Source organism: Anopheles coluzzii, chromosome 2, assembly GCF_943734685.1.
Source record: "Anopheles coluzzii chromosome 2, AcolN3, whole genome shotgun sequence".
Classification (NCBI taxonomy): Eukaryota; Metazoa; Arthropoda; class Insecta; order Diptera; family Culicidae; genus Anopheles; species Anopheles coluzzii.
This window is the reverse complement of record NC_064670.1, coordinates 4,801,225-4,815,959: the sequence shown is the minus strand read 5'-3', so window position 1 is coordinate 4,815,959 and position 14,735 is coordinate 4,801,225. Positions and strand designations below refer to the sequence as shown.

General features: G+C 47.0%; 1 protein-coding gene across 15 annotated transcripts in view; it reads left to right on the top strand.

Annotated features, from left to right (window-relative positions):
- The window catches only part of LOC120961090 (glutamate-gated chloride channel), a 91,069-nt gene that overhangs the window by 38,998 nt on the left and 37,336 nt on the right, over window positions 1-14,735 (top strand). For 11 of the 15 annotated variants that reach the window (XM_040384736.2, XM_040384734.2, XM_040384735.2 and 8 more), the window contains 2 exons: window positions 759-844; window positions 1,155-1,267. In XM_040384736.2, coding sequence (XP_040240670.1) covers window positions 783-844; window positions 1,155-1,267 — 175 coding nt within the window. In that variant the 5' untranslated portion in view covers window positions 759-782. Of the gene's footprint in view, window positions 1-758; window positions 845-1,154; window positions 1,268-7,181; window positions 7,250-14,735 lie in introns of all 15 variants that reach the window. The other 4 variants (XM_040384742.2, XM_040384738.2, XM_040384749.2 and 1 more) reach the window with 1 other exon arrangement.

Below are 14,735 nucleotides of genomic sequence, written 5' to 3'. Positions count from 1 at the left end.
CAATGGCTCCAAGCGAAGTCCATTCACCGCCACCACCGCCGCCGTCCCATCCTTATCCTGATAAGTATCTGTCAATAAAAGGTTTTCCCGTCTGTCAACGCCATTCGCCTCACCTTCGGGCGCGGTATGTGCCGCTCCGAATGGCTCGAATAGTTCACCTTCACCGACCGGATGGAACCATTTTGTGGCGCTTGTTACCGGTTGGGCAGAGTCATCCCTCCCGCCACTGCTGCTGATCGTTTGTAATTTCCCATCGACACACTCGGTGGAAAACGATGAGCAGCAGCAGTAGCAGCAGCAGTAGCTTTATAACCCCTTTCGGGACGACTACCGGAAGACTGTAATAAACTTGGCGGTGTACTGGGTTGGTGTTTTGCCAAACCGTCGCCCGACAGCCACAACAGGCTCGGATGAGGGAGGGCATTAAAAAGCTCGTTTAGCTATATCGCAGCGTTTTATCTCCGGAGCAAACGAAACTTCCTCCCTCCTATCTATCCCAACGCGGCTGCCCAGGGTTGTTTGTGACTGGAAGTGACTGATATAAAACTGAGTTAGTGTCAACTTATGCTGGAATGTCACCGGTGAAACGCAGGCCCCGCGGTCCGCTTCTTGTCCACAGTTGCGATTACGATCTTATGATCTAATAATGAGCCAACCGTTTCGCTGTATAAAACTGTCGTTTTAATTTAACTGCGCCTTCGGCTGCTCTAGCGCATAAAATTTCATCTTTCTCCTACTGTTTCGTCTTCTCTTTGCAGGATCCGAAATCGAACGTTACCAGAATGGCCTCGGGCCATTTCTTTTGGGCCATATTTTACTTCGCTTGCCTGTGCAGTGCATCGCTGTAAGTATTTTTACGACTTTTCAGGACAAAACTTTCCCTGAATGCCATTGTTCGACAGCATTAAATTATATCTATAATAATTTAATGTATTTTAAAAACTGCAAATGTAAACTCACTGTTCCGTCACTCACTCACATCAGAGCTCCCTGCCGCACAGGAATTGCATACATTTAGGAGCTGACCGTAATCTGCGCTCGAAATGCTCCTAAAAGTATGCTATTCGCTGCTTGCAGAATGCTTGCTTTAATAGTTCCTCACTATAATCAATGCACGCACTGCCGTTAAAACCATTCTTCCCCTCATCTTGCAGAGCCAACAATGCCAAAGTTAACTTTCGCGAGAAGGAAAAGAAAATTCTAGATCAAATTCTGGGCGCCGGCAAGTACGACGCACGCATCCGACCGTCGGGCATCAACGGAACCGGTAAGGCCAGCCTTTTGTGTCCAGTTTGTGTGTGTTCGCTTTCCGGGTTTTGCCCGGCCCGGACCGTTTCGTTTACGTCTCTGGCCCGCCCCCCCCCTTGAGTTTAGCTTTTGTTTCCATAGTCTTCTGGTTTTGTTTTGTCATTTGTTATCGTTTCCAGTATCTGTTTTGGTTTGTTTCTACTTTTTCTGGACCAACGGTCCACGCTCTTTCGTTTCGCTATGCTAGTACCCGGGTAACCAGAAGTTATTCGCTTTTGAGTAGAAACAGAAAATGAAGCTATAAATCATTTGTTTTGTTTATCCCACAGACGGTATCGAAAAATTGCCGTTCGTACCGCATTATCTAGTTTTCAGTTCGCGATAAGACACATCGTCCAATGTAGTTTGGCGTGTGTGCTGCTACACACCGTTGCAACTATTGTTTTCACACACTTATTTTGCAATAATTGTAAGCAAAACACTCTTCTTCTCTATACATTTAATATCAAATCAGCGTTGAAGCGTTGTTTTTTTATTTTAACACACCCGGTTAAAACCAACGAACCCAATTAAAACAAAAACACACTTACTTTTCTTTTTTTATCGACTCAAAAAAAACACGGCATCGCTACAAAACTTGGGGGTGATGGGGTAAATCCCTTTTCCGCGCGAACGAAAGTAAGCACGTCAAGTGAAGTCTACTCGCGCGCCCTGCTCTCGGCCACGAACTTTGGCTGCTGTGTTGTTGCTTTTGTTTCCTCCCGAGAGTATTTTATTTAACACCAACAACAAGTGACTCTCCGTGGAAAAACACTGGCACTGGAATCGACCCGGCAACCAACGACAGCGGGGACGGGGGACGGGGGGGCGCAAAGAAAATCACACAAAACCCAGTGCTAACTCTCAAAAGATTTTCGAACTTTTGACGGAGGTTGAGCGGCAGTTTTTTTTTGTTTGTGCCCAGCCAAACCGTTCGCACTGATGGTTGCGTTGTGTGTTGCTTTTGTCCCTTACTTTTCCCGAAAGAATTCTTTCCCGAATTCCAGAGCACTGGCTTTGGGTATCCCTGTGCCCTTATCCCTGCGTTTGGGACGTTGTGACAGTTTTTTTTCTCTTCCTCTTCTATTCTGGTTGTATTGTGTCGCCGGGGTTCGTCCCCGCCGGGCGTCTCTGTGATTTCAAATCACCCAACTCCGAACCAATCAGTTGGAAAACCATTCCACAAAAAAAGGGAAAGGAACCGAACCGAAATCACTACTGGTATCAACAAAAAAAAACCCAAAAATCTCACAAAACAAATCACCCACAAGCTTCCTAGATCAGTTCAGCAAAGCAAAGAAAAGGGGGGAAAAGTTTCCATTTTCCACAGCGCGCCGTCGTCTTACCCCTTTTTCTTCTGTTGCCTGTTGTGTTGGGGGGAAACCAGGCACAACCTGGGGGGGCCTGGGGGGTCGGTGCTGTGCATTTTAATCGCATGCAAATGAGATGCCAAAAACATAACCCCACCACCACGGGAAGGAAAGCCGGCCTGCCTGGCAGCTGCAAAACACGGCATGCCCTCCCATGCTGTGAAGATGGAGAGCAATTTTACTAACTGACAGCACTCCACACGGACCACCAAAAAAAGGGTAGCAGCCCGCGCAGCAGGATGTAGAGAGCACGCGGTTCTCTAAACATTCGGACAAATTGCCCGAACCTTCATGTTGTGGCAGTGGGGCGACACACGGGGAGGAAGAAAAACGCTCCAAAGCGACACAAACACGCACACGCGCGCACATGCTGGTCAGCTCTATAAACTGAGGTGATCGGGAAGTCTCCAGATGAGGAGAAGATGTCCTGCTAAAACAACACATTTCTTTTCTGTTTAGTTTGGCCGCTTCGACCCGCCGCCGGTGAAAGTGGACGTGAAAACAGAAACCCAAAAGTGGAGCAACAACAAAAAAAAGGCTGGGAAAGGGTCTTAAAAGCTCCCAATCCCTGCCTTCACCGTGGTTACCAATACACACACACACACACACACTTTCCAAAGCAAATCACACACAATCCTCCACCCCTGCCATTCCGTGCAAAGGCGCACGCAGCCGTTCGTCCTTCAATCATACAAATTGCCAAATTAGGCAAAAAACTTCACAACACCGCGGGGCTCCTTGGTCACATTTTTCGGTGCTCCCACATTCCTTCCCACAGTGGCGAAGAAGTTTCACCGCCCCCGCCCCCAATTACCACTGCTCTAATGCTCGTGCTCGTGCTGCAAAATGGCTTCCGGCGGCCTGTGCTGCGCTGATGGAGCGAGTGACATTTTGTTTTTGGTCGTCCGGAAGCCGGACCCTTTGACACGGCCAGTTCGGCGACGAATAGAAGGGGGCGACACCACCGTGTGATGATATCGGTCGCTGGACGGTCATGTAAAATCAGCTATTTGAATTTCGCTCGAGCAAATCGGCTCGGCTGAATGGGAACTGCTGAGGATGAAGCGTGTCCTCCCCTGTGTTGTGGTACCGCAGTAAGGTGCAGTGCAGTGTTGAAAGGCAGGAGTTGCCAACAACTTCAGAGTCTGTGGGGGTGGTCCGGATAGCTCTGTGGTTTCGTCGTTGAAGCTTGAAATGGAAAACTTTCCCCGAATCCATCAACCGTGTCTGGTGTTGGGAGGATTACTATATCGCCCGGGACCGCTCGCTCGTAACAAGATCAATGGAGCCACGCGAACGCGGCACAGGCGATGGAGGACTAACATTGAGCCAAACCATAATTTACCTAAGCTCATTCGAAGGGGCACACTACTCTCAAGCTGGGGATGATGTTCTTGTGCACACATAGACACACACAGAGCTACAGCAGAAGGACGAGTTTAGCAGTGGCAGTAGTAGCGTGCTCTTCTGCCATCTTGACCCATTTTGAGGATTGTGCAGCACAACTGCTAGGGCCATTTTCGGGAACACCAACAGCCCCCGTTAGTGTTTTGTTCGGCGCTTTCGGGGCATTTTCCTCGTCCCTTGTTTGGTGGTTGATTTGCTTGCTTTTTTGTTTCGTTTTTGTTTTGTTCGCTACTCCGTATATATGCCTTTTAACAAAGAGAAAATCTTTTACGCTTTTCCCCTCCGTACCATTATCCCTGACAACTGGCGGTGGACAGTGGGAGAAGCAAAAAGAAGCAAATACAACAAACACCAACAGCGCGGACCCGCACGAAGCGAAGGCATTAGCGAACACTCCTCAAAGATACTTCAAGATTTGCTGTCTTAAATTGATGCCAAGTCTGTGTGTGTCTGTGTGTGTGTGCCCGTTTCTGGGGTCAGAACAAGGAGTGGACTTGCAAACAACTCTTCGGCCCCTCTTTCAACCCACCCTATTTCCCCTGTACCATAAAGAGCTTTCCGTACTTACGCTACGAAAGTAAAAGTTTGTTCGACCTATTAGTGAGTTAAGCAAATTGTCTGCGCGCACAGCCCCCCCATTGTGTTTGCCGTTGGCCATTTTTCTGAAAGATTGACCCCGGCACTGAAATCGAAACAAGCCACAGCGAACGTGCTACGAAAGAGAGCAACTTTGGACCTTTTGTGTAATGATTGAAGGTTGTGCAAAAATGTTGTGAACCAAATTTTGGGCTGCCATCATTGGATAGAGCTGCTGAAAAGCTACCACCAAGCAGCAAGGGCACCCGACGGTAGCTGTTGTTTACTTTTTGGCCGTTGTTTGCCTTCCCGGGCGAGATGGGGGCAGCAAGAGGACACCCCCTCTTGCTTAGCTTGGCTGCAAAACTCAAGACGTCAGTTTTTTGGAGGGAAAGCTCCTTCCTCGTTCCAAAAAAGTTCGTGCTATTGGAAATTTTCTCCTCCCAGAGAGCGTTCTTAAAACGGCTGTGTGGTCGTTCTTTATATAGCGACCATTCAGCTACCGTAATCGACATAGATGGCTTGAGCATTAATCTTTAAACGGTCCGTCAACACACACACACACATGGCGTCCCGCGCGCACACACACAGGCCATAAACGATGATATTATTGCACTCTCAGACAAACATTTGACTTAAATCGCTCCCCATCAAGCACCGGGAATACAAATCGCCGGCAATATGTGCGCACCACTTATGTGCCCCGGTGCTCGTAAAACTTTCTCCCCGGGTCTTCCGTGCAGATCCGTAGTGCACCGAGTGTGTATGTGTGTGTGTGTGTGTGTGTGTTGGTATCAACCCACCCCGCGGGGCTACGGACAAGGGAACGTTCGGTGCCCAATTGGATAGTTTTTACTACGGGCGTCGTAAAATCAAGCATCAAGCTTTGGGGTCTGCGGTGTAGTGTGTATATGTGTGTGTGTCTAAGCTTGAGTATGAGTTTAGTTTAATGCCGAAACGAACATAAAATATCCATGGGAAGCTTGTGGTAGAAGAACATACGTGCACCCCGACAGTGCACCCCGGACAGAAGATATACACATGTGGGAAGAGTCGTCCAAGGGAAAATATAATGGCAACGAAAACGGTGTTTAAAGATGTAACAACACATGCATCCTGAGACTTGTACATACCACAGCGCGTAATTCTGGCACTGAACAAACCGTTGCGTTCCACACTTACCTCTTCGTTTCGGCTAATCTGCGCTTCAAGTGGCGTCCGGCCGAGCATCATCATATCGTCGGCACGGCGATACATACACCCCCCGTCCGCCGTGGAGTTGAGTTGTACAATTAGCTCAAGCTTTCGCTTGCGATGTAAATAAGCTTCCCGTTCGTTTTTACTCTCGTGTGTATGTGTTGTACTTCACAACGCTCTGTACCTTAGTTTGTTCTCACACCAAGCAACCAAAATTCAACACTATCGCGCACTACCAGCAACAACGAAAACACCGACAACTGCGTCAACCGACCTGAACACACACACACACACACTCATGTCTGTCTGTCTGTAAATAGACGATACACAGACACTGCTGTAACATATGAACACACGAACATGGGTAGTTAGTTCTGCAAACTACTAAACACATCAACGTAAGACGCAAGACATTTCACGAATGCAGCAAATTTGACAACTGTCACTCGATAAGACGATTACACTCAAGCGCACCAAACGCTGTACACATGGCGCTTGTTTTTTAATGTCTAAGGTTGCACATTATCCGAATCACTGACATGACAAACTAATTGTTTTGCACCAACGTTTCATCTTCAAACAGTTGTTATTGGTAACTGTTTCATTCTTTTGGTTACACGTATTTCACATATCTGTCGAAAAAAAACAGGGGAATAATTATGTTTATGTATGTATATGGAACTCCGTTTAAAGCTGAACAAATCAAATACCCGTCCGCCTGAACGTCACTTCAATCTGCTCATCCTGTACGCGTCAATTCAACAATTTCACCACACTTCGTTAAGCAGCAACATCTACAGCATCTTCACACACACACACAACTTTCAGCGTACGAGCTAATTTACAATTTCCCTTCGCAGCAGCAAAACAATACCCAAAACCGTCCAACGTATCACAGTATTTTGATCATTTTTCTCTTTCAATTTTCTCTCTTTTCCCGAACGGCGCGCGAACGCAAAATGCAAAACAAATCCTGACCCAAAAAAAAAACGAAAAAATAACGCACACAAAATGTACGCGTTACGGTCGAACTGGTCGAACTTGCTCTTCGTTGCAACCGAACTAACCGCGAACCGACCCTTCGAAATGCGGCAACTATCTAAAAAAAAATACCGAACATGGCAAAAACCACACAACCACCAACGAATGGCCAAACCAAACACGCCACCTTTTCTCGGGAACGAACTCGTTTCTACAAATTACGATCACACATTCCATTTATCATAACACTGAATGAACCCCACCCCCACTATCTATCGCCCCCGCCCGAAATGCAATAAACGAAAAATTCCCCACGTTCTCGAATTCTCACCACAAAACCACCACCACCACCACCAACGCCAGATGGTCCGGCGATCGTTCGTATCAATCTGTTCGTTCGAAGCATTATGACCATCAGTGACATTAAGATGGTAAGTTTCCGTTTGTCTTCTGCCATCATCTGAGCCTCTCAGCCAAACAGATCTCCACCGATCAGCAACGACAAATCACCCTCTCTCTCTCTCTCTCTCTCTCTCTCTCTCTCTCCCCCCTGACTCTGCATACTATCCGCCCCACCACACCACACCCCATCATTTAGAGCAAAACCGAACAAACAAAACCCGGAATTACTCTCCAAGCGTTCTACTTTAATAGTTTTGGTCTCCGTTTCGCTTTAAAAAAAAACATCACCGCAATAAAAAATAAACACACGTTACCTTTATCTGGTAGAATTAGTAGCCAACCTTCCCGAGGCTGGATGAGTTCTTCTTTTTTATATCTTAACCAGCGTGCATTCTCTCTAGAACTTGTTCATTGCTGCATTTCCATTCCATTCCGTCCTGTTTGCTCGCCTGCGCGTAGAGAGTGTTGCGTGATTGGTTTATTTTTATGTTGGTTTTTTGTTTTTGTGACTCTTTCACACGGTTTTATTGCGTTACTAATAGTGCTCCAGTTTTTAAGTTGTGTGCTTCTGTGCCATATGGCGCCATTGCGTGACTCGCGATCGTTCTTGGAGGATAGTTGGATTGGAAACTGTGACCACAACACCAAGAAGTGAATGAAAACATTGATTTTGATGCAATTTGGTACAAGCATCAAAGAAAGAAGTGCCTCCTAGATCGTCGAGTCATGTGATGCAAGATGCCAGTTGCGCACCGTAGAGCCACTTTGGTTGGCTCCAAAAACGCCACCCGGGTTTTTTTTTTGTGTTTTTGTGGCATTCGCTTACTTTTGTAGTGTACTTTCTCCTGTTTGCTCAATAATTTCATCTCATAAAATTTGAAAATTAGTTTTACTACTAACAGTCAACACATTGCGTTGAACTAGGAATGGCTTAGGCGTGAATTTTGGATTTATCTTGGTTGTTTGTTCTTTTTTTGAAAGCATTTTCCCTTCCCCCCATTGACGTACTGCTAGTAACCGGTACGTCTAGTACACGTCCTCACACTCGTTCGCTTGATATATGCTCCTCTTCCCGCTCTCGGAATGGCAATGAAGTATTTTTATTCTGCAAAACATGCTCCAAAAACAAGCGATTTCTTGTGGTCGCCTTCTGGCTAGGCTCAAATACGATTGCCACGACGACGGTTCGGACATCAATTCTCGATGCATCGAGCTCAATGTCTCTGTCTCTGTCCCTCCGCAACATGATACGCCTATCTCCTTTGCGACATCATCGCCTTGAATGATGGCTGCTTTCTGCCTCATGTTCATCTAGCGTTTGTTTTGCTTGCATACTACTATTTTAAATTAATTCTTATTAAAAAACATATTTCAATTTCACAATATGAAAACGTTAACGAATTTTACCTAGTTTGTTTTGTTTTTGTCTTGCTGTTTGGTTTGACTTTACTGCTCATGCTTGATATGCTGCCTTGCGCAGGTTTTGCGATGCGATGTTTTGACTAGCCATAGCCATAGCCAAGCCAGTAGTGTGTATTTTTTCCCCCCATCATGTCACTCTAATTCGCGTTTCAAAGCGTTCATTTCGCTGTTTTCCATCACTCCATCGTTCATCGTGTTGGCCTTGATAGCTCACTGTTTGAATTTGGAAAGCCCAACATTACTTTCACGCGGTCTGCGGCACCATCCGCAACCATCCAAACCGGCCCATTGCGGCCCATGTTTAATGAAAGTCAACAAACGCAAAAACATTGTGAGCAATCAAAACCATTTTAAGCCCTGACTGACGCGTTCAGAGCTTTCATCGACGCCATACCAGCCACCCGCCAAAAGCACACGCATATCATACGCAGGCTGCTGGTGCGTATGTCTATGTCTGCAACATCATGGTCAAAAAGTGTATACGGATCAAAATCACCTCCACACACCCTCATCGTCAAAAAAAAAAAAAAAACAAGAAAACACAGTAATAATAACAACAAAGACAACGATGACGATGGCAGCCGACGGGACAGACCAAAAAAAAGTAATAAAATCCGCAATACGGAAAATCTCACCCACGGTTCAGTGGCTCTTGTGTGTTGTGTTACCCCCGGCAGCTTCCCCTTTCCCCTCTCCCGTGGGGATTTTTGCTGCATCGATTAAAGACCCAGTGTTATTAAAAGCACACACCTTGAACCCCGGGCTTATGACACCAGCAGCGGCTTCATCATCTTTAGCCCCGAGAGCACCCTCCGCCCCATGGGGGAAACACTCAGCCGGATTAGCTCACCGTGCTGGTTTTCTCATTTGTGCCACCCTCCGCTGTCAAGCTTCAAGTGCTTCTGCAGGTGTTTGCCAACCTTTAAAATGCTCCCCGACCCCCGCCCGACGTTTGGTGGAGGTCCGAACTCCGTAACCACAGAATGCAATCTCCTGTTTCAAAAAAAAACCCGGGACGGGGCCACCGCCCTCTGGCGTTCATTTATTCATTTCATTTCGAGCTCGATGTGCCTCAAATTGCTGCGGCCGGTACAAAATTTCGACTACTGCTACTGCAGTCGAATCCTATAAATAAATAAGGTCCTCACGCCCGGCCGTCTCCGCCGGGTAGGTCCCCGCTCCGTTTTGCTTCCCCTGGAATACGCAAACCATACGATGCGCTTCCTTAATCCACAGGCCACAGCCTCCCATGGGTATACGGTAAAAAGAGACTCTCTCTCATTCTTTCTCTCTCTTCTCTTTCTTTCTCGCTATTATTATTTTCCTCGCTCATTGCCACCTACCCACAGTACGCGAGATGCGGAGCGGCCGTGCTACCAGTGCCGATGGTACCGGTGCCAAAAGAAAAGTGCTTGCATATTAAACATCCGTGTCTCCCTATCCCTCCCCCCGCCGTACCCTGTGCCCCAGGTTCTCTTCATCCCGGATAAAAGGACTACCCCTCCAAATTGGGTGCTTCATTTTGGTTTGCTTGATTGTGGGCGGTTCACCCACATCTCTTCCACCTTTCAACCGCTGCCAACCCAACAGGCGGCAAGAAAAAAATAAATAAAAAACCTCAGACAGCTTTTGGGCAGTATGGTAGAACCGCAAAATAATGCTCCACTTATTACGATCATCATCGCCGTCAGCAGCAGCAGCAGTAGCAGTATCACCACCAGCAGAAGCACCAGGGGCAGACACATGCACCCACGACCTTTCTCTTTCACCTCTTGTACATCTGTGCGGCACGCTGACGATGAGTTTTAATGAAACATTTGCCTTCCGCTCCGATGACAGGCCAGTTGTCATAGCCCCCACACAGACACAAACACACACACACACACATGGGCTGCTTTCATGTGTGGCCACCAACCGATGGTTGACCGTGACAGTGGGTTCCGTTCTCGAAAATGAGCTTTTTTTTTCGAGCAGGGAGCAGGAGGAGACCCAACAGACCGACAACTGAAGCCATAAATTAAATTTCATCTTCCATTTCATCTTTGCCGGCTCGAACTGACTTTAATTCCACATCGGAAAACACATTTTACAGCAACGGGCGCGATGGTTTTCATTCTACTTTGAACGTTCTTTCAAAAGTGCAAAGCAAAGCAGTGATATTTTGAACGTGAAGCATCCTAAAACAAAAGATGAATGAGAAATTCAACCTGGAACTTGGAATATTAAATGGTTACAGCATGTGGAATTTAATCGTGATAAGAGTTGATCCATGCAAACATCCAAAAAAAAATGACGATTTGAATACAAACGGCAACTTGGTGCAAATGCAAAGCTTTCACCATGACGCAAACGGTTCCATGAAATATGCAACCCAACCAACCTGGTTGTTGTTGCACAAATCAACCGAAAAGAAAAATGGTTGTGTTCCGTAACTGTATGCTGATGTGCTTTTTACTGCAAGAAAAATGCATCACATCAGCACAACTTTACAAACATGGTTCAACCCCTGCTGGTGGAATCACATTTTTCTTCCCGCACACACACCTGTGCTTCAGGCCAAGTCAAACGCTAACACTAACGAAACGATGTTTTAAAAGTTAGCCAGAAACAAATGTTATCCCCATGCTTCCACCGACCTAGGAACGGGTCTGGAACGGGCACCATCCAGAAGCCAAACCATAAAAAGGATGTTGTGCACCAGGAACCAGCGCGCACCATAGCACTAAGCCGTCACACACTAACACACACCCGGCGGTTCACCTTTCCCGCACCGTCCGGAGCTGTGAGCGAAGTGCAAATCCTGAGAACAAATAAACAAATCACGCAAACACATGTTGGTCCCGTGCGCTTATGCAACCTCTCTGGACTGCAAACCCCTTCTCCCGCAACGCTTCGCGCGCGCACACAAACCTTTTGGAGGTCTGGCTAAAGCTAAGAAAACTGTTTACGGCTGTCGCGCTTCCGTCCTATCGTTTGCTGTCCCCCCCCCCAAGTCCAACGAACATCTTGTTTTGTCCCATTTTCATTAAAAATACTAACCATGCTGCCCTTTGCGCACGAATCATGAATCGTAAACCGTGCAGCAACAGCTTGTAGCCAATCCCGCCCTTCCCGGCGCACCACCATACACTTCCCCTGGACGGGTGAAACGAGTTTTTGTTGTCTCGTTTCTCATTTCCCGAGTTTCATAATTTGCCCATTTCAAAACGATGAAAAAGTTTACCAACTGGATTACTGCCGATGCACGCGGGGGACCGGCCTTATGTTCCGTGTGCGCCGGTACAAGAAAATGCTGCTGCGCCCACGGTGGTGGTAGCACCATCAGCAGCAGCAACAGTACTGCCACTTTTTTACCCTGGCAAACGGTAAACGGAAAAGCCAATTAGACGCCAGCACACCTGCCTACACACACCCGGGGGGCAGGTTCGGGAAGGATCGGGCCGGTTACGCGTCTGCAAGTAAGAAGGAAACGGGAATGTGAGACCAACAAAAAATGCGAATAAAATAAAACACTTGACCATGGTGTTCAGTCATACTTATCACAATTTAGCTTATTCTTCTTTTTTTTGCGCCACCACCCACCCACTCGTGCCAAGCCAGCCCCAGAACAAGTTTCGGTGTAGTGAATTTATCGTACACGTTACACGTTGCCTACGTCGTCTAGCGCTCCCTTTCTCACCTTCACCATTTCGCTTGCGCTAACGTTTCGGCGTCACGCTATTTTTCCATTCGGAAAACGCTCGCTCGCACACATTCCTGTACTCTTGTAATACTGGTTGCTTGTGCATTTTGTTTAACAACTTTCTAGCAAAACCATTTACATTTCAATTTCAATCGTGTTTTTTACCCGCCCTCCGTTTTCTCCCATTTCTCTCGTTAAAGTTGTGCTTTTTTCTTCTTCGTAGCTCTCACTCCCTCTCGGTGTGCGTTCGTAATTTAACTTTGCAATAGCGAGTAGAGCGACGAGCGAGCAACGGAGCCATTTGCAAGAATCAACCACACAACAAAAATGCATGCACAAGGCCCATTGCCACCGACCTCTCCCCCTTCAAAGAATGTGCAATTGCAAATGCAGCGTCGTGGTGACTGCACTGACTGACACTACCATCACGACATGGACATTTCCATTCCCTTTTCATGCTAACCCTCTTGGTGCGTTTTAAAGGATATTTATTTTTTAAATATCCTCCTTCCCAGTAACTGTTGCTGTCAACGGAGTCTACTCCAGTCGTTGCAAAGTCTCGCCCAGGCTTAACCGTCTAGCTATTAAGTTTCTTATAGTAGGTCCTTCTGCAACAGGGTTGTTGATTGATTCTTGCTCGATTTTACTTGCTCAAAATTTCCATTTCAGTGTCTCACCGCTTCTGTTGCTGCTAGCGTAGGATGGACTTTTTTACCTTCAATTTTGAGTAGTTTTTTACATCACGTCGGCATTTTACTTGTTTCCATTTTTTCTTGCGTCTTTTTTGTCATTATAAGTGTACGTTCTTCCAGATTGTACTTTAAACGCTAGCGAAAGGTATGTTTCCCTTTTTATTCTCACTCTTGCGTATCTTCTAGGATTGCATTAGACTTTGTTCAATACTTCACTAGTAGTGTTTGAATTTGATTAACATCATCTAAAAAGCGATGCATTTGATGCGCTACACCATTCAACGCGTTGCCTCCGGTTCATCAGTCACTTCAACGCGTCCTTCCAAAATTCCACCACCATGTTTTATAATTCTAGCTTAAGCTATATGCGCGCTTGTGTCGTGTTCGAAATTGTTTTCCAATCCGTTTACAAAAAGCTCACTCAATTATTCGCAAACATCACACCCCCCCCCCCCCCCCGGCCCCCGCCCCGGAGCAAACGGAGCAGCGTCCGACGACTTCATGCTGACGTCAAGACGTCGGATCGTCACTTCAGCTGCGAACGTAAAACAATACAAAAACTTCATCCCATCGTAATTCCACAGCATTTTTGCACGTGGCGGGAAAGAATGAACAAAACACAACACAAAAAAAATAACAGCAAACCATCGGTGATTAAATTAGCTTCACTTTTTTCTCTCTCCAGCAAAACCTCTCTCGGCCAAAACCGTTCTAGCGCTAATGCGCTAAGCTGATAATACGCTTCCATGGTTGGTTTGCTCTGTTTCATCGCTTATTCATTACACGTTTTTCCTTTCTCCGCGGGTTCGGGGAGTTTTGCTGCATGCATGTGCCCAGGACCGCCGAGCCGAGCAGTCAACCCGAGCAGCCACCATCGCGGCCGCCGCTCCCATTTGCACTCGGGCTAAGAAGTTCCCTTTTTTACCATTTTACCGGTTCGCTGCATCCGTGGTTCTTAACTTTTTGCTCACTTTTGCTCACTTGTTTCCGCTTGCGTTCCGTAGCATCATAGCATCCCATAGCTAGACACAGCTTCCCTTTCTCCCGGTAGCAGCAACTCGCCCCTCTTCCCGGGGGACCGTATTCGTTCAACCATTTCCACCGCGACCGTGCGCCGTGAGAGTAAGCTAAAAGAAATTATTTCATTGTCTTTATTTACAAAACTGCTAGTAGCTAGAATGAAAATGATGGTCACGGACTGTAATCGATTGTGTTTAGCTTTCCCAGCGCTGGTTGGCAAGTGACAGTGCAAGAAAACTTTCGTAGCATCACCGCCCTTCCCGTGCGCGGACCGAAAACTCGCCCGCGATCGTTCAAATGCGGTACCGCTGCTCTCAGCTGCTAACATGCGCACCAAATGTCTCTTAATTGCCTGTTCTTCCTTCCAAGCATTCGATTCGAGTAACGACGAAAGACGTACGATCTAAAATGCGCATCCTTAAAAAACCACTAATGGAAGGCGGGCGGCGGTACACAGCCCCGGCCCGAACGGGGAAAAAACTTTCACACACCATGCTCGCGCGGCGGCAGAACGGCTTTAGCCCGCGTCCTGCTTGCGCACTCACCCAAGCGAGCGAACAGAAACACAGCACAGCGCCCAACCGACGACAACGAAACGAGCTTTTGCATTTTGTCGTCAGCTGCCGAAAATGGATTCGGTACCACTTTTGTTTGCTAGCATTTCGGAGGGTGTTCCGAAACGGCCAAAGCTCTCCATTA